This window comes from Culex quinquefasciatus, chromosome 2 (assembly GCF_015732765.1).
Source record: "Culex quinquefasciatus strain JHB chromosome 2, VPISU_Cqui_1.0_pri_paternal, whole genome shotgun sequence".
NCBI classification, from domain to species: Eukaryota; Metazoa; Arthropoda; class Insecta; order Diptera; family Culicidae; genus Culex; species Culex quinquefasciatus.
In genome coordinates, this window is record NC_051862.1 from 93,587,954 (window position 1) to 93,607,554 (window position 19,601).

A 19,601-nucleotide genomic window follows, 5' to 3' on the forward strand; every position below is an offset into this window, starting at 1 on the left:
GGAGACGCATGGTTTTTTTTAAATTGTTCGATTTTTTATGTTAAAAAATGTACCAACTTTTCATCAGTCCGCGTGGACATAAAATCAAATTCTGTCGATTGCATCGGATTCGGGGATGCCTTTTCTCTCAGGAACGGATGAGATATCGTGAATCCGTTGACACAAGTTTTGTTTTGTCGAGTAGTGTAATCGAGGAAAAGAGGAGGAGTGATAGAGAGAGAATGATACGCTGGGAATCACGAGACACAAGAAGAGATCTCACAAGCTATAGTGACGGCCGCTATACTCTCGGATATTTTTTGTGCAAGGATAATCTATTGATAGCTTTTCTATCACTCATTTGCAACACTGTGTGTCGGTAAATGCGTTTTCCTGCTGGAATTGCTCGGTGAACACCTAGTTGTAGTGTAGACCATCCTGGCTTAGATTTACCAGAGTGAATAATTTACGACAAAACACACACGCACGCCGACAATACCCGGCGTCCTACTGGAAATGGACTGTAGCAGCCACAAACAATAATTTGTAATTACATTTAATCATGCCCGTTTACAGGAATGACCTCCTTCTACAGAGAGTGGGGCCGAGCGCAGATAATTCCATCAGAAGCCTCAGCCTCAGGAAAACTGGCTGGCACTTATCGTTCATCTGCAGTCCGGCCAAGTGGCTGGGTTTTGGTTGGTTACACAATTAAGTGCATAATTCATTCTAGCGCGGTTTGCAGATATTAATCAACGCGCTGCATGCTGTATGGTTGGAGGTACCATTTAAACAGATATCCTCTATCCAGCGAGATTCGAATTCGAGATGGAGAAACGCTCATCGTAAGTGATGGGCGCGGGTAATGTTCGAATGGAGTTTATCAGCGAATGTTTAGAGAGGAAAATGCTCCCGATTTGCTAGACCGATTTGGAAAAGTTATGGCGTTTTCTAAATTTAATTCAATTCAGTTGATGGTAACAAGAAAATATGGAGTTATTGTTTTTAAGAGGTCCAACAACCATTTTTTTTTATTTGGTTTTAAGATGTCTTTCGAAACGCTATTGGTATTCAACAACACTGAAAAGGTAAAAAAATAATTTCATTTATTGAACCTTTTTAAAAGAAACTAAAAAAAAAAAGTTTCCAAAATTATTTCTTATGGCCTGGCAACTGGCAACATTAATTTTCTTTTTGAACTCATCTATTTCGCGGATTGGCTTTATATTACTTTGCAACATTTAAAAAGGCATCATCTACATTATGACACTTTCTGGATTACTGCATTTTCTGAAAGTACTCTTAATAAGCTACCTTTCCACCAAAAATGAGCAAAAGTTACTTCAGTAAAGTTGGTTAAATAATGATTATAAATAAAGCGCTGGCAACAGCAGTGCTTGTTTGTATAGTCCTGTCAAACTGTCAAATAAAAGACTACATGAACCTTGCGACGAAAAAAAAGAAAAAAAAGCATAAGGGTAATTCTCTACCAACTCACACGAAATCGGGAAAAGTTGCGCCGACCCCTCTTCGATTTGCGTGAAACTTTGTCCTAAGGGGTAACTTTTCTCCCTGATCACGAATCCGAGGTCCGTTTTTTGATATCTCGTGACGGAGGGGCGGTACGACCCCTTCCATTTTTGAACATGCAAAAAAAGAGGTGTTTTTCAATAATTTGCAGCCTGAAACGGTGATGAGATAGAAATTTGGTGTCGAAGGAACTTTTATGTAAAATTGGACGCCCGATTTGATGGCATACTCAGAATTCCGAAAAAACGTATTTTTCATCGAAAAAAAACACTAAAAAAGTTTTAAAAATCCTCCCATTTTCCGTTACTCGACTATAAAATTTTTTGAAACAAGTCATTTTATGGGAAATTTAATGTACTTTTCGAATCTACATTGACCCAGAAGGGTCATTTTTTCATTTAGAACAACATTTTTCATTTTAAAAATTTCGTGTTTTTCTAACTTTGCAGGGTTATTTTTTAGAGTGTAATAATGTTCTGCAAAGTTGTAGAGCAGACAATTACAAAATAATTGATATATAGACATAAGGGGTTTGCTCATAAACATCACGAGTTTGGAAAAAGTTACTTTTTGCGTTTCTCTTTGTTTCGTCGTCCGTGTCTGTCGCGGGTGACCATGAACGGCCATGATCGATGACGACCAACTTTTTCAAAACTTTTTTTCGTAAAATCGCGATAACTCGTAATGTTTACAAGCAAACACCTTATGTCTATATATCAAAATTTTTGTAATTGTCTGCTCTACAACTTTGTAGAACATTGTTACACTTTAAAAAATAACCCTGCAAAGTCTGAAAAAACACTAAATTTTAAAATGAAAAATTTTGTTATAAATGAAAAAATTACCCTTCTGGGTCAATGTAGATTCGAAAAGTACATTAAATTTCCCATAAAATGACATGTTCCATGACATGTTTTTTTTTTCTTAAATATAATGACTTAAATAAAGTTTTATTGAATATGAATGATCAAAAAATAAAATATCGTTTGTTATCATTATACTATCTTCATTTGCTTTTATGTTAAAATGGGAATTGAAAAATTATGCTCTACTTTCGAATGCGTCTTTCTCAAAACGAATGGTTTGGGTTCGTTCAAAAATTACGTCCATGAATAGGGGAGGGGGGGGGGGGGTCTGGGGTTTGTGACAGCCCATGTTAAAGGTATAGGAAAAGTGCGTGACAGGGGGAGGGGGGTCTGAAATCCCGAAAATCTCTGGACGTAATATTTGAACAAACCCTTTGTATATGATGCTATTTGAAATGTTACCGTCGATATGCTTGAACACATTTTTTTCCTTAGTCGATACTTTCCATTGAAATTATTTACTCACACGCAGAAAAATAAAGCGTATTTGAATCAACAAAACATTTTGTTGATTTGAAAATCAAGATTTTTGTTCAATCAACGCTAAACGTCAAAGCAACTTTTTCAAAACAACAAAAGATTTTTGTGGAATTGAAAAAATTAAGGTTTGTTTCAACGAAAAATCGGCGTTGATTATATTCAACCAAATTTTTGTTGAAACAAACCTCGTACTGGCTGATTATATTCATTTGGGTTTTACTATGGTGGCGACTCTAAACCCATTTTTTATTCTCGATTTTGGTGAATTTTCATCAAGTCGACATTTTTACAAATTTTCTATGTAAGGCCGTTGCAAAGATTATTCCCCCTTCAAAGTTGGTCTGACAAAAATTATAATTTTTCGAAAAACTTCAAAATTTTAATGAAAATTAAAGTTTAATCAACTGAAAACCAGTTAAAATACATTTTCCCGCGTTTATAATCATATTTAGCATGTTTGAACTCCTTTGAAAACATTTTTAAATTTTCATAAAATACCAATATATAGTCCCACGAAAAGTTTTTTTTTTGTGAAAAAAAATATTCCGTCAATACCTTGATATTTGTAAAACTAATGATTGGAAGGCAACTGTACGCCTGTAAAATGCATTTTAAAGCACTTTTTTCATCCAAATGTTGAAACCTAGGCTTGTAATTTCAATTTTTATATTTTTTTTTTGCCTTCCCCTCGACTTTGGTCAGAGCCGAGGGACATAAACTACAAAAAATATTTGCAACGGCCTAAAATTACTTAAAAAAGAGGTATATTCAACCTACCAAAGTTTCAACATTCCAAAATTCTACTTTTTTCTGTGTTTCAAAAATGACAATTTTTGCGGTACTTTGGCTAGTGATGTTGAAAATAAGTGCTTCAGTGGCCAAAGTGATATTTTTGAAATATTGTCTTTTTACGGGTTAAATCCCATTTAAAATTCAAATGCAAAGCGATCCTGTAACGTCAAATCAAGCTCGTATTTTGGATTTGGGCTCAGTATGCCCACCGAAACAAACCCATGAATGGCCGCCAAAAGTCGTTTTTGTTACATCCTAGTAATTATATTGTTTAGTTTTTTTATTGGTAGTTTTAGACCTATTCTACAAACAACATTCATCAGCTTTTGGCCATTGGAAATTTTCATATTTTTCCAGCCACTTTTTCGAGTTTTGAGGGTCTTCACATTGTTTAGCATGAACTTATCCCATTAGCGCAACAAAGCGTGTCAAAATTTTATAGTTTGAGACACACACAAAATCTGCTTGCTTATTTTGACATACAAACACGGCCAAAGTAGAACCAAGAAATACTATTTTTAACATTTGCAAAGTCACATGAAACAAGTAAAATCGTCAAAATATGTTCTAAAAAGAATAACTTGAATGTTTTTAGTTTAACATTTTTTTAACTGTAAAAGAAACTGCTACCAAATTCAATTTCGAGATTTTTTTCAAACATTCAGGCAAAGTGATAAAATGAAACAGAACTTGAAGCTGGTTAAAATTTTTGAAACTTAGCTTGACACTTTTCTTGGGGTTTACCACCGTAGCAACACACTTCTACTATGATTTTGATGGAGGTTCACATTCAGTGATGGCATCATTATTAACTCTTTGGACCACATTTGGGATATTCTAGGTCGCCCAAAGTGTATTGCAATACAGATGTTACTCTGCCGAGGTCACGACTATGGTTCATTCCTGAGAGTTTTAGAGTACCCCGCATATCTTAAAAGTGGTCAAAAATAGTTCATAGGGATTTCCAGGGACATCACTACATATGAATCATAAATGTGATTCCAGAATAGTTGAAAAGTTTTCCAAAGCGTTTAGAGCGATACAAAAGGGTCCCAGGTATACACCTGACAACTTATTAAATATATTGAATACAGAAACCATCAATGACTCATTTCATAATGTGCAAGTAACTGAAGATGTTGCAAAGCAAAATCCTCAATATCACAAATAAACAACCAAGCATTAGCTCTCATAATGCCTGCGAAGAAATCGTCCGATCCAATTAACGTCATCAAACGCCCCAAGCCGTAAGCTTCCAGATGTCAATCAAAATATCTTTCCTTCTTATGTCATCATTTCTTGGCAGATTAGTCGTAACAAGTGTGTAATTCGATACAGAAATAACACGCTCCCCCCTGAACAGCAAAAGTACACCGCTTGCAAAGCAAACTCAAATAGTTTCGCAATTTGTTTTCAATAAAATGCATTTAGCAGTGGCACAACTTTGCAGACAAAAAGTCGAATTTTAAACGATGGTCGTTCGCTGATAAGAAAAAAACGCCGGTTTGATTCATGAGGGCAAAGTTTTACGGGGAATTTTTGTCGTTCGACGGCAAAGTTATTGCCCAAAGTGTAGTCTAGCGACGAAACTTTTTTGCGCAATTTTTTTCAATACCATCGATAAGTATCGCTTTTTTATTGATTCAGATATCGAAGAGTCAAAGAGGGTTCGCGGTTTTTAAACCGATTTTACCACTATGGAAATTTCATTACTCAAACTTTCCAAACCATTGTGGTGAACGCCTCAAGGACTCTTTCTCTCTTTCTCCGTTGATAACCCTCTTGGGCGCTAAATAATAAAGCTGATGGGGCGAAAAGGAAACTGCAGGAGAAAAAAAAAATAAATCGAGTCCGGGACTCGATCAAGTGGAAAATCTCTTCATCTCGTCTTGTAGAAAAATAATGAAGCTTCCACTGCTACCGATTTCCCATCATCTAACACTCTCCAGTGATGTTGGTGTGTGTGTGTGTAAATACACACGGCTCTGATGGGGGAAAACACCAACCGGTTGAAATCCTTGACGGCTACGGTGGAGGTAGCAGTAAGAGTTCCGGTTCATCCCATCTCAAGGTACGGGAACTGGGGGATGAGTTCAGACGCTTCCTTGGGGGCATTTGGTTCCCACGGGTTTGTAGGGGTGGTTCGTAAATGACGAACAGGATTTGAAGATTTAAGGTTGAGATTTTACGTGTTATTCAAACTTTACTAGTAGCTTAAAAAATCATATGAATGTTGTTTATCCGTTGTTGCTTGAGGATATCGAGGAGATTTTCCCTTATCCTGTTGAAAAAGTGGTAATTAAAGAACGGTGTTGATATAAACATGGTGTTGAGAATCTGGCTCAAGTGGAACTGGTTCTACTCCCAACCTGGGTGCTGAAAAGACAGAATGCGTAACGTGATTTTCGAAAGCTCCCCACTGCTCCCCACTAATACAACTGCACTACAGCTGTAAACATAAACAAAGTAGAAGGCTATGTTCAAGCTCAAGCGTGACATATTTTTTGCTGCTGAAGTGAATTATTATGAAACATTTTGGATCTGTTGATGTTGATGTTTTCGATGAAAAATTAAGTGCTTCGCATTTTTTTCTTCGTAGACTGAACGATAGGCGGCCAAAAGAGGCCTTTTCTGTTTTCCACGTGATGAAAAATTGTGTCAAATGTGGGTGGAATTTCGTGAATCAGAAGAGTAACCGAATGGAAGTTCCGAGATTATGTATCTTTGATGTGTAGTGATAATATCGGAGTAGGATTATCCAATATTATTGGGAAAGTACTATTCATAGTTATTGATAATTCGTCGCTAACATTTAAAAGAGCGTCATAAACATAGGTTTTGCGTGAGACATAGCGATTATAAAATTTTAGCGACGAATTATGCCAATCTCGATTTCAACCCTCTTATTAAGATGTTTTGACTTTGAATACCTCAATAGCCATCAATTTTTTTTTTATTCCTGACTAAATAAATTATAGATCGATCACAATACTTGCCACTTCTTGGTATAATTATGCGAACAGTAAATTGGTTCCGCTTTGACAGTTCTAAATTGAGGCCGCTTTGCGGACAACTATTCTGCACCCAGCTCCCAACTATCAATTCGACGCCGTCGTGCTAACTTGTCGTACGTCCACGGGTCCCCCACAGACCGTTATTATGAAAAAAAAAAATTCCACCCAAACCAATGATTGGACATGGTTCCTGGGACCATTCTGCACCTCTGGGCCGAGTTTCAAAATATTTGCCGGCAGAAATTTCGAATACGGTCAGTTTTAGTGTTTCGAGTAGAAATTAAGGTGAAATCACAAGTAAAATGCGTAGGAAAAGATCAAAGTTTCAATGTTTTAACTCCAAAACATTACTGGTTATGGTTTTAAATTGTATTAACATGTAGTAGAATGATATAAAAACGATTTACAGCTCTGACTTAGCCGGATTAAGCCTAAGTGAAGTGACTTAAGTATATTATTTACAAGTTTATGCCTTAATATAAAAAAAAAACTACTACATCAAGTGATTTTAAGTCAAGGAAAACTAGATTGCACAAAAATAACTTAAAGTGGGGTGACTTTGAGCCAAGGGGTGACATTGTACCAAATTTTACGATTTTATAATAGCCAGATAGCTTGAATTGCAAAGTATAATCGTTGCAAATATTGTTCTTAGATGTTGTCCTCTGCCATTAAAAGTTCAATAAGTACGAAACACTGAAAAAAATACCTAAAGTTTTAGTTTCATAAGCCGTTCATAAGCCGTTTGACCCCAACAAGAGTTTTAGGACACAAGTCACATTGAAAACTTACTTCGCCTGTACATACTTGACTATACCGGGTTCGGTGGTAGAATGTTAAACGTGGTTGCCTCTCACCCCGGTTTGGCTGGTAATGTTGTAGAGCGAACAAATTGATTTGATTTGATATTTAACTGTACTATTTTCATATTTCCATAAGATATGCCAAGCTTGTTAACAAATTTATTGTGTTTTCACATTGGGCAGAAGTATGATTTGTTTTGTTGTATACATTATTAGTGAACGTTCTTGATGATCAACAATATGTTCTATTGAATTCTAACTATGAGTGTATCAACATTAATTAAATCAATTATAAATGTTATTTTATGACGTTAACTGAAATGTTGAAAAATAATTGGTTGGTTTGAAATATTAATCCTGTGGGAAGTTGTGTCATTAAACTTTTGCTAAGTATAATCATTACACAAGACAACAAAAATATAAGAGCTAAATGATAGCTGGAGTACTCTCCGGATTTCATTCGTAAGGTTGAAATTTGTAAACGATTTAAAACCAAAAAAAAACAATTTTATTATTATTGCAATGTCACAAACTTGCCACGTCACAAAATGTATTTCCTTAATATTTTGATTGTTTTAATTGATTTTAGTAGGAATTGATTTAGAACTGAAAAATGTGAGTATCATTTTCAAATTTGGAGGATTCCAGGAGATTTTAAATTTATTTTAATTAATTTAATTATGAATCAACAGGCTTTATTCAAACAGAATAAGCAGATTAGCGTAGCAATAACATCAAATTACTTTGTGGGAACATAAATAGACCAAATTAATCCGTCTACAAATAAATAAATTAACATAAAATTCAAGCTTATCAATGCATTCTTTATGCGTTTATTGGTACAATGTCACCCCTTGGCTCAAAGTCACCCCATTTTAAGTTATTTTTGTGCAATCTAGTTTTCCTTGACTTAAAATCACTTGATGTAGGAGTTTTTTTTATATTAAGGCATAAACTTGTAAATAATATACTTAAGTCACTTCACTCAGGCTTAATCCGGCTAAGTCAGAGCTGTAAATCATTATATCATTCTGCTACATGTTAATACAATTTAAAACCATAACCAGTAATGTTTTGGAGTTAAAACATTGAAACTTTGATCTTTTTCTACGCATTTTACATGAGATTTCACTTTAATTTCTACTCAAAACACTAAAACTGACCGTATTCGAAATTTCTGCCGGCAAATATTTTGAAACTCGGCCCAGAGGTGCAGAATGGTCCCAGGAACCATGTCCAATTGGTTTGGGTGGAATTTTTTTTCTTCATAATAACGGTCTGTGGGGGACCCGTGACGTCGCTTTTTGACGTTCGAAATAAATGTTTGACCTTGAATAAACAAAAACGAGAGCACGCGATGTAAACAACAACAAACTCGTTTTGTTTGGTTGGTTATTCTGTGCAACGTCCTGAATTTTGGTTGAATTTGAGTTATAACTGAAAATGTTTACGGTAGTCGAGCTCGTTCCTGTGTCAAACTCGTTCTGACCTGAAATCTCTTTGGCCAATTGTCGCATTTATATCAATGTGTGAAGATAGCACGAGAAGAATGTAACTTCTTGCATATGAAACGCAGCAACAATGCACGGAGTATTTTCGGTTTTTATTGAATATCTCAGGATTGAAATCGAACTTTGGGGATCTGTTAAGGTCAAAAGGTGAGGCATTGTGAGCTGCACAAAATGGCGTTTTTAACTCAATTTGGCCCAAAATGCACGTACGACAAGTTAGCACGACGGCGACGAATTCCTAGATAACTAGGACTTGAATAATCATCACTTAAACATGACGAAATCCAGCATGCAATCCGCTAAAATCACCATCTCAAAGCGAAGCGAAGTTTCAGAGAAAATAAAACAAATGTAAGATTGAGAGCTTTCTTTGGCTACAGTGCTGACATTCTTATGCTCTTGAGAGCAGAAGCTCCTTTCTGCTCCAGTGCACTGGTGTGGAGTGCAGTATTGCAAATCTGACGTTCTTGTGGGCAACTTTGCTTTCTCTCACAATCAAGCCTTTTGCAATCAGTTTTTCTAGTTTTTTTTTTTTTCAATATTGCTTGTCAATGCTTTCTTTCAACTAGGGGAAATATACCCTTTCTAATCAAATATCTTCGTCATATGGAGAGTTTGATGCAATAAAAAAAAGCTCCAAAAATACTATTTAGGCTATAAACTTACCAGCAATAGCACCGCCTCAAGTAAGCACGCAAATTTATACCATTTACTGGCCAAAAAGATCAAATTTAATGCACTTTTGATCATAATTTCTATTTTGCGAGACCATTTCTCATCATTTTGGTGGCACACACATCCACACGCAAGATGAGAGTCGCCATCAATATCTTTTACCTTGCGCTAACGTTTTCAAAGCGCTTAAGATATGAAATTGCTTCCAACTACCGGCAACATGTTCTTTTGAACATTAGTTAGTCACTTACATGAAAAATAATCCAAAAACATGTAAATAATAAGCAAGCGCCATAAAAAAAACAAACGCGCCAAGTGTTTTGACGTTTGAATTTTTACGACCCATTCCAATCGTAGGCTGAACAAAACCGAGCGAGAAGCGAAGGCAAATAAAGAACAAAGGGTGGCCACCAACACCACTAGCAGCGCCTGTTGGAGTGAGCCAGTGATGCCAAGAAATTTTCTCTATAAATGCTACTTTTCGTGAGTGTTCGCTTAAAATTTTATCAATTTTGGCAGCACTAAGCAGACCCAAAAGAGCTCTGGAAGAAGCTCTGCTTATAAAAGGAATAGAATAACTTTTAGTAAAAGTGAAAATAAACAGAAATGTTCACGAAAAGTTGCTCTACTCGTTAGTGACTTGGTTTTAGTAAATTTAAAGGAACACTCCAGATAATCCATCATCATTCACACACGACCGCTTATTAGGCTTAAAATGGGTATATTTCCCCTAGATTTACTAGTGAGTAAGATTTGTTGCATGAGCTTGAATGTGCTCTTGTCTAATAGAGATAAAAATAAACTGGTTCTTGCGTCAGCAGTCGCTATCATGTCACTCAAATTTATTTTAAATTACCAACAATAAGAGTCCAGTGATGGATGAAATGTTTAATCATGTTGGCACAATCGGTGACGTAATTGATGGATGCCTCCTCGTGTGATAGTTGCTGCTCTGGGCACATTTCGGTACGGGATTCACCTTGATGGGTAAAACAGAATGGTTTTAGAGGCGAGAGTTTGATGTAGTGCCCGCCTTTCTCGGATCCTGGTTTACACCGGAGAGCGATATTCAAGACCACTGAAGATCTTTTGGAGATGATAGAAAAGAAGGAGCGTCATACTCAGTGTTCAATCCAGCTCCATGATTTTGCTCATCCTTCTGCGTCTGAGAACGTCTATTTGATTTTCGCCAATGAATACCGTAGTCGTGCTAAAAACAGGTGAGGACTGTGGAAGTGTAGAGGCGGATGGTAGATTTAATTTGAAGCGGCAGAGCGTTGGCAGCAGTGATGCAGTCGTTAAGAATCAAGGATGATGGATCGGCTCTGAATCCCGGGGGTGGATCCGGCTGGAGGTCTTTATCGGAACGGTTGCTTCGCTATATTTACACTGTCTGTATATAGATTTTGCTCAGGTAAATCTTCGAAAGCCGGTAACGGCGTCACTGCCGCTGCTGTCTCAGGATGAAGTTATAATTGATTTTTGCCTACCATTATTGATATTAAAATTCCTGAGAGCCACTGACGAATCCCTAATGGAATGTCTGAGCAATTTCCGTTTGAGCGGATTATGTGGTTGGCTTAGTTTTATTTGAAGTTTCAATTCTATAATTGAGTTTGGAATTGTCAAAATCTCTCCAGTGCTCAAATACAGCATGAAATAAATATTTAAAAAATGCATGAAAATTCGTTGAATTGGCATAACACAAAAAGACCAACCAGGCAAACAGGTGAAGGTGACGATATGCAAATCATTGTTTGCAGTCCTTTCAACCACACTATGGCTCGACACTCCCACAACTGCGGTCAACCCAATTTGCATGCAATGGTTGTTTGTGTGCGGGGTGCCGGCAGCGTGGGAATTTTGATTTCGTTGTTTCGATTGTGTCAAAATGTCACGAAAAATTGAGATTTATTGTGACTCCGTGATATTCAAAGCATCGATTGATCAACACTCCAAATCTTCTAAATGTATCAAATCTTTCAATCTTACTATTTTAAACTACAACTTTTCAAGCACAAAATATCTTTAAAAAAGAATCTTTAACGGTCTAAACGGAAACCGAACAATCCAAATGTAATAAAAAGCAGGAAATTACCGTTACTATTTTTAAGCATTTTGCCTGTACGCACAAACATCATCAGCAGGTCCCCACACAAAAAAAAAACGGACAAACAACAGATGTCCCAGCTTGGTTGGTCCTTCTCGCCGGCATGAAATTGCATCCTGTGTGCGGAACACCGCACATACACACAACCACCAACAGCACATTACACGTGTCCTGTTCGGAAAGCAAACACCTGTCGGATATGTAATTTGTGTGATTTCTCCCCGAAATTTTCGGTCTCGGTAATCATATTTCACGCCGGCTAACGACGATTTTGGTTTCTTATAATGCTGACTTTGTCTTTTCTTCTTCTTTTTCTTGTAGGACTGCCACGGTGGCAAGGACGGTCGCCGAGCGCCGGTTCAGGACGACACCCAGAATTACCACGTGGAAAGCGGATACCAGAACCTGACGCACACCACCGTCACGTTCCGGCGGGCGCTCGAGACGTGCGATCCGCACGATGTGATTATTGGGGTAAGTTTCGTCGCCAAGTTTGGGCCGGGGTGGGTGGAAGAGTTTTCTCTTGCGTTGCTCCCCATGGGTGTTAGGTAATAAGTGGTGAACAACAAGTGAACAACAAATCTGAAAGGAAAATTTATTTATTGGTAGTTATTACTCTAGAGATGTTTTGGATAATTCCAACAGAATCCGTAATGAACTTCTTTTTGTATCAGTAATTCCATACGGAAACAGCACGATTTCTCCGATCAAACTCAAAATAGGACCTCGGCCGAAATAATTTGACCTGTATTTTTTGTTTGATCATTAAGATGGCCTACGCCGTGATAAGGGGCCCAAAAAACGTAAATTTTCGTCGATTTTCACAAACCCACATTTTCAACAACAAAAAACAACTTTCAATCGATTTTATCGCTCCGGGTTGCATTCGACAGGTGAAAAGTATCGCGGTATTAGTGAAAAATGTTGTTTTTCCCATTTTTGCCTTGATAAATGACTAATTCTGGATTTGATAAGGGCAATATTTTTCCTATAAAAAAACATATAGCTAGATTTGTTTACTGTTAAGTAAGGTACTTTTAAATATTTTTTGGAAAGAACTTAAAAAACGAAATTTGAAGAAATATTTAAGGGGTTACATACATGTAAATCGGCAAAAATGTCAGAGGTCGGTTTGAGCACACAATTAAACTTTTTCAAAATCTGTTTTCAGGGCATTAAAATATACATTTTCATCTATTAACAAAACAAATTTGAAGACATTTGGTTGTATCATTGCTGAAATATAGCTATTTGAAGTTAGCAGTTTCAGAAAACGGGTGCCACGATATATCAACATTGCTTCGACCAAATCGGCTCAAAATTTTGGTAAAGACTCGTTAAACCGATCCCGTGTGCATGACGAAGGCCGATTTTCAAAAAGTTTATTTAAAAAAAGATAAAAATATTTTTCAGTTTTTCATATAAAAAATCGCCAGTTTTTGATTTTTGTATTTTTTGAAAATTCAAAATTTTAAAATCGGGCTTCGTCATGCACACGGGACATGTCTTGGGAGTCTTCACCCAAAATTTCAGCCAATTTGGTCAATCCCATCTCGAGATATCGTGGCACCCGTAAATCAACTTGGTGTTCAGAGAAAAACGCTCAGAAAGTTAGACAGTTGGTTTTGCGCATGGCAAAATTCTGAGCTTATATCGTCTCTAACTCATTTAAATCATGAAATATCTTCATGAAACTTTTAGGAGTGATTGAAAATCATCTTTTAAGTGGATTTAATAAATTTTCTGTAATATGAAATTTTGTGATTTTCTACATGTATGTAACCCCTTAAGAAAGAGGTGATATTTTACAGACATGACCAGTATGATGAAGAATATTGAGCAATTCTCTACAAAATCGGCCGATTTCAACTATATATTAATAATATTGAATGTAATATTTAGGGTTAGTGAAATTTCACGATTTCGCAGATAGCGTGAAATCCGCGAAATTTGAATTTTCCATGAAATCCCGTAAAATTTTATGTTTGTGTGAAAATGTGACGATTTTTCTCAAAATAATTTATCAATCTCAAAAAGGAATAAAAGTAATCTTATGAGCTACTGTAAAATTAAGCGAGTGAACACCCTCGTGTGATTTTTGACGATTTCGTACACGGCGTGAAATTCGTGAAATTTATCAATTTTCCCAAATATTTTTTTTTAAATAACAACTTAATAAATATTTCATCCAAATAGACTATTTAATATATTTTTTTTAGTTTTCAATAAAAAAGCTTGAATATATATGTATGTCAAGTTGATATGAACCATTTGAAGAAATGTTCAGATTTTTGAGTTTTTTTAGAAACTAACTAAATTTAGTAAAATTTGCATTCGCCGTATTAAAATTTTTACTGCTATTTTATTTGAAAGGTATAATTTTGGAAGAAATTAAAAGAATCATGTTTTGTTTTATTCAAAATAAAATGAAGAGTATTTTTTATCTTTGGATTTTAAAAACACATAAATTTGTTTTGGCCTGTTTAATTGTAACGATATTTGTTTATTTGGGTGGATGATTCACGTGAAAGTTAAAAAATACTACTTTTTTAGTTTTCTTTTCTCATTTACAATAAAAATATCGATTTTGTTAAAAAAAATATTATATTTGCGAATTGATTTTAAATTTAGTTTTTGGAAAGTGAGCTAAAACCCTTAAAAATATGTTTAATAGGCTAAATGTCGCAGAAAATTCAATTTATTTTACTCAATTTGATTAGAAAAGATTGTTAAGTCTTGCTTTGATATGAAATTCAATAAAATGTAAAATGATATAACAGAGGCAAATAAGCGAAAACATTTTAGCTTTATTAGTCGAATTATTAAAAGAGTAGTTCAGTAAATAAGAATACGCGTGCCCATCCATAAACCAGGGGAATTTTTTTTTAAATTGGAAGATTTTTTTATGTGTCGCATTCAAATTTAGTGAAGATTTTTTTAGTTTATCGAAGAATAATATATAATGAAGCATAAAAAGTAGTTTCTGTGATTTAAACATAGGATTTTCAGAGCTTTTTTAACATTTTTCAAGTTCCGCAAAATTTGCATGAAATTTGGTGTTTTGAAATTGAGGTCCCCGTGAAATTAGCAATTTTCGAGCGTGTAAAATCACTAAGCCTAATTATAGCCTTTCCTCAGTGGCTCAGGCAAAATAATACTTTTTCTATGACCAAAGAACACATTTTGCACCATAAGTTCCTCCCACTAGCGTTCACAGGGTTGGGCAAGGTGGGACCCCACCATCCTCAGATTTTTTCCTAATTTTGGTCAGGGGGGATCCATAAACAATGTAATTTTCATTTTGATTTTTCTCGCAAGAAACTGAATTGCGCAAATAAAACCCCAATCTTTTGATTCATGGTACAAGTTGGTTCATTTTAAAAAAAAACATGATTTTCGAAAACTGTAATTAAAAATCTCAATCCTTTAACTTTATTTTTAAATGTAAAATTAAATTTAGATCATCCGAAGGTTTGTATTAGACTTTGAATAATCAAATCATGAACGAAAAAAGTGATGATTTTTGTATTTGTTTACTTTAAACATTAAATTAAATTTTGCTCTTACCGATCCTCATATGGTTGATATACCACAAATCTCGGGGATATAATAAAATTTACACATTAAATCTGATATAAAATAAACATACGTTTGAACTCAAACTACTACTTCATTAACTTTTGAATTATTATACATCTCCGCCCTTATTTGGCCAAGGAACGAAACAAGAAGCCGGAAACGTTCCCTGTATTGTTCAAGCCTTCACACCCATCCAAGCGTAAACTCCGGAATGTACAGGAATCACTCGCGCAAAGAAACTTGGTCCAATTCTAGTCCGCGTGAAAGTGATTTCTTGAGCTGAAACTTTTGATCCCACGCTTGAGCAAGTTCCGGTTTCCTGGTTTGCTTCCTCTCTATGCTCTCTCTCTGATTCCAGCTGGTTGGTCTCGATCGCAGAAGAATTCCAGAAGTTGCCACCGTCCCACAATTGAATTACGCGCCAGGGAAAATAAACTCTGGCACCGTGCGAGAAAAGTCACCATGCATCCTCGAAAGAGGGAAGAAAGTCTCCCAATCCCGGGAAATAGCGCGACGAATAGGAGTGCTTAACGAGTAGCGTCTTGGTGTGCTTGGCCTCTTGGTCTGGATGAATGGGGATGAAAATGACGTCGAGTACATTGAGGAAGCGGAAGGGTTTAGGGGGGGTTGAGGAATGTTTGTCCCACTCGTAGAATATTGCTTTAATCAACAAGCTTATTTGAAACCTAACTAGTGCAAACAAAGTTCGTGCAAAACAGCATAATGAAGCTCTGGTTTGAACTATCCAAGGATGAATGCCAACTGTATTGTGGAATTGATTACCTCAATATTTTTTATTTAGCATATTTTAATTTGTTTATATTTCATATTATGAAAATCAGGAAAAAAAACATAATTGTGTCATTATTTTGGTTTGGATTTATTTCAATATATTTTAACTAAAATATTGTTTTCTACTAACGTTAGCAAGAACGCTTAAATATTGGATTGCATAACATTATATACAAAAATACACACAAAATTTGTGTTTCTATTATCTTCTTATTTGAAATAGAAATTGATTTTTGTTTATTCAGACATACTTCAGTGCTTCTCATCCTTTTTCGATTTATTCCCGCCTTGAATATTTTCAAGAACTTCATACTCTCTTCAAATACTCACAGATTGATTTTTTATCATTCACGAATTTCAATCTTGAGTGATAATGTAAGAATTCAAATTTTGTTATTTGAAGAAAAGCAATACTCACAAAAAATAATATTCAAAACTCTATTTTTTTAAGTTTTATTAAAGCCATAAAAGAATGCAAAAACTATCAGAAATGTATGTTGTGAAGAATCCATTGAAGGTTTAAAAAAATTATAATATTAAATTGTAATTTGTTTATTAAAGTGTTTACACAGTGAGTAAAATTAATATTTGCTCCAAATCCATAAAATCGCTTTACATTTTTTTCAATTTGGTGTCTTCGGCAAAGTTGTTGGTATTGTTGAGGACTATTGAGAAAAAAATAGGTACACGGAAAATTTTTTTGCAGATTTTTAAATCAACTTTTTTTCACAAAAACTCAATTTCCCAAAATACGTATTTTTTTATTTTCGAGATTTTTTGATATGTTTTAGGGGAAAAAAAACTTTTGAAAAAACTTGAACTTCATAGTTAAAAAATCTGCCGCGAGTTATGGATTGGTGCGCTGGAAGTTGGGACGCGAAGTCGTGATTATTCAGGTTAATTTTTTTGTGTGCTTTTGTGTCGATGTTCGTATGGGGTGAGTGCATAATTTGTAAAGGTGGTGTAAAAAATATTCGGAGTGAAAAGTGATTATTTTTGTGTGCCTTTTGTTGTGAATTGTGTGTGTCTTAATTTATTGTATTGTGATTTTCAAAGCCCTTCCTATATCATCGTTAATCGGAAGGCACGGCGTCGGGTGGATTGTGTTTAAATTTATTTGTTTGCGGTGAAAAAGCCATTTCTATATAATGATCGAAAGACGCACTGACAATTTGTATCGTCAAGTTAATAGTGGAGCAAAATAACTGTGTGTGAGTGATTTTGTGTGCTAACTAGAAAGACCTTCCATAGCATCGTTGCTCGGAAGGCTCGTCGACGGGTCTGTTATGAAAGTCCTCCCCATAGCTTCGTAGCTCGGGAGGCATCGAAAAGCTAATACCTTATCCTACTAACCCAAAAAAATATTAATCACGTGATGCTTGAAGGAGATGCTGTGGATTCAACGGTCTCAAGCGGTATCAACAAGTATATAGCGAAAAACTATGTGCTTGATGAGTCTGCAACTTCAACTATCGGACTAACATTCCTCCCTTTCGTTGAACTGCAGGCTTCTTGGGAGGGCACCGGTATTGACTAATAAAGTAGGGATCTTCAGAGGCTAAACAGTGAACGGATGGTTGGCTCCCACTGATCATTTTTGATTCATTGTTTAACTTCAGCTGATCTGTCAATAACGGAGTAGCAGCTCATTGGCAGTCAACCATGCTCATGCTCAAATCTGCCGCGAGTTATGAATTTTAGAAAAAAAATAGTAATTTTTGGAAAAAAAATAAACTTTATGCAAAAACAAATTTGACGTATGTTTTTAATGTAAAATTGAAATTTCCAATCGAAAAGTACTTTACACATTTTTTGATAAAGGGCTCTGTTTTCAAGATATAGCCACCGAAAGTTTGATTTTAGCGAAATGTTTGCAGTTTTTCGATTTTTAAAAATAGTGACCATGAGTGACCATTTGCTATAGACATTGAAGATTGGACCTCTGGTTGCTGAGATACAGCGGATTAAGGAAAAAGAAACAGGAAAATTGAAGTTTTCTAAGTCTCACTCAAACCACCCACCATTTTCTAATGTCGATATCTCAGCAACTAATGTTGAAACATGCAACATTCGTAAAATTTTCCGATCTTTTCAAAAAAAATATTTTGAAAATTTTTAAATCAAGATTAACATTTTAAAAGGGCTAAACATTGAATATTACGCCCATTTAAAATGCTAGTCTTGATTTAATTTTTTTCAATATATTTTTTTCGAAAAGATCGGAACATTTCACGAATGTTTCATGTTTTAGCATTGAAAATCGGACCATTAGTTGTTGACCATTTTCGGTTTTGGTAGAGAATTGCTCACAACTTTGGTAGCTCCAATGCCTAATTAATATTTAACTTCATATTAAATTTATCGAATGATATTTAACAAATTCTTCTTGCAAAACCTTGCGGTTAACAAAAACGAAAAAAACTCGACTATAATCATGGCCGGAAGGGGTAAATACCCCATTTCTTCGCCGTCGTGCTAACTTGTCGTACGTACATTTTGGACCAAATTGAGTTAAGAGCGCCATTTTGTGCAGCTCACAATGCCTTACCTTTTGACCTTTACAGATCCCCAAAATTCGATTTCAATCCTGAGATATTCAACAAAATCCGAATAAACTCCATTCATTTTTGTCACTTTACATGTGAAAGTAATTTCAATCTTGTCTTGTCTAGGTCAGAACGCGTTTGACGCCCGTACAAGTTAGACTATCGTAAACATTTGTAATTATAACTCGGGACTCCAGCAACCAACTTCAACCAAACTTCGGGACAAGAATACATCTAATGGTCAGCCAAATATTGCGTGTTTTCGTTTTTGTTTATTCAAGGTCAAACATTAAAACGCATTTTTCTCGGAACGTCGAAATGGCGGGTGCGACAAGATAGCACGACGACGTCGATTTACAAAATTTGTAATGTTGTAATACCAATTTTCGTTATAAACGGTTACCAAAATTAAAATTGTTAATTTTCACTCCAAAGTACTGTAATTATTTCTGTTTAACAAATAAGCAAGATCTATTCCCAGTTGTCAGAAATTAATGTTATCTGAAATAAATCTTTACATGACATTTTCAGACGAACTGATTTGTTCAATATGATCAGTAAATTGAAATGAATAAAATCATGTTAAGTTCTCTCGCTAAGTTCATTTGCAAGTTTTTAAAACATTGGTGCCAAATAGTTGAGAAAATGTATACACTTCCACTTTAATTTCGGGAATATTTTTTTTCGGGAAATCCCAGGAATTCCCGGGATTTTTTTCCTGGGACGGGAAATTGGACGCTCTAATTCAAACGATTAATAAACTGAAAATCTTTTTTTTATATTTCAGAAACTGCTAGTTTTGAATGAATGTGGAAATTTACATTAAGTTTTTAAACTTAGGTCAAACATATTTTAAAAGAACTGCCCAGCCCATGTTTCAATCAATGTGCAAAACTCACAGAATTTTAATGAATGCTGCAATAA

The 19,601-nt window shown here is 35.3% G+C and overlaps 1 protein-coding gene across 1 annotated transcript in view; it reads left to right on the forward strand.

Annotated features, from left to right (window-relative positions):
* The window catches only part of LOC6051429 (MOXD1 homolog 1), a 100,515-nt gene that overhangs the window by 72,061 nt on the left and 8,853 nt on the right, over positions 1-19,601 (forward strand). The window contains exon 2 of the mRNA XM_038254823.1: positions 12,082-12,234. Coding sequence (XP_038110751.1) covers positions 12,082-12,234 — 153 coding nt within the window. The remainder of the gene's footprint in view (positions 1-12,081; positions 12,235-19,601) is intronic.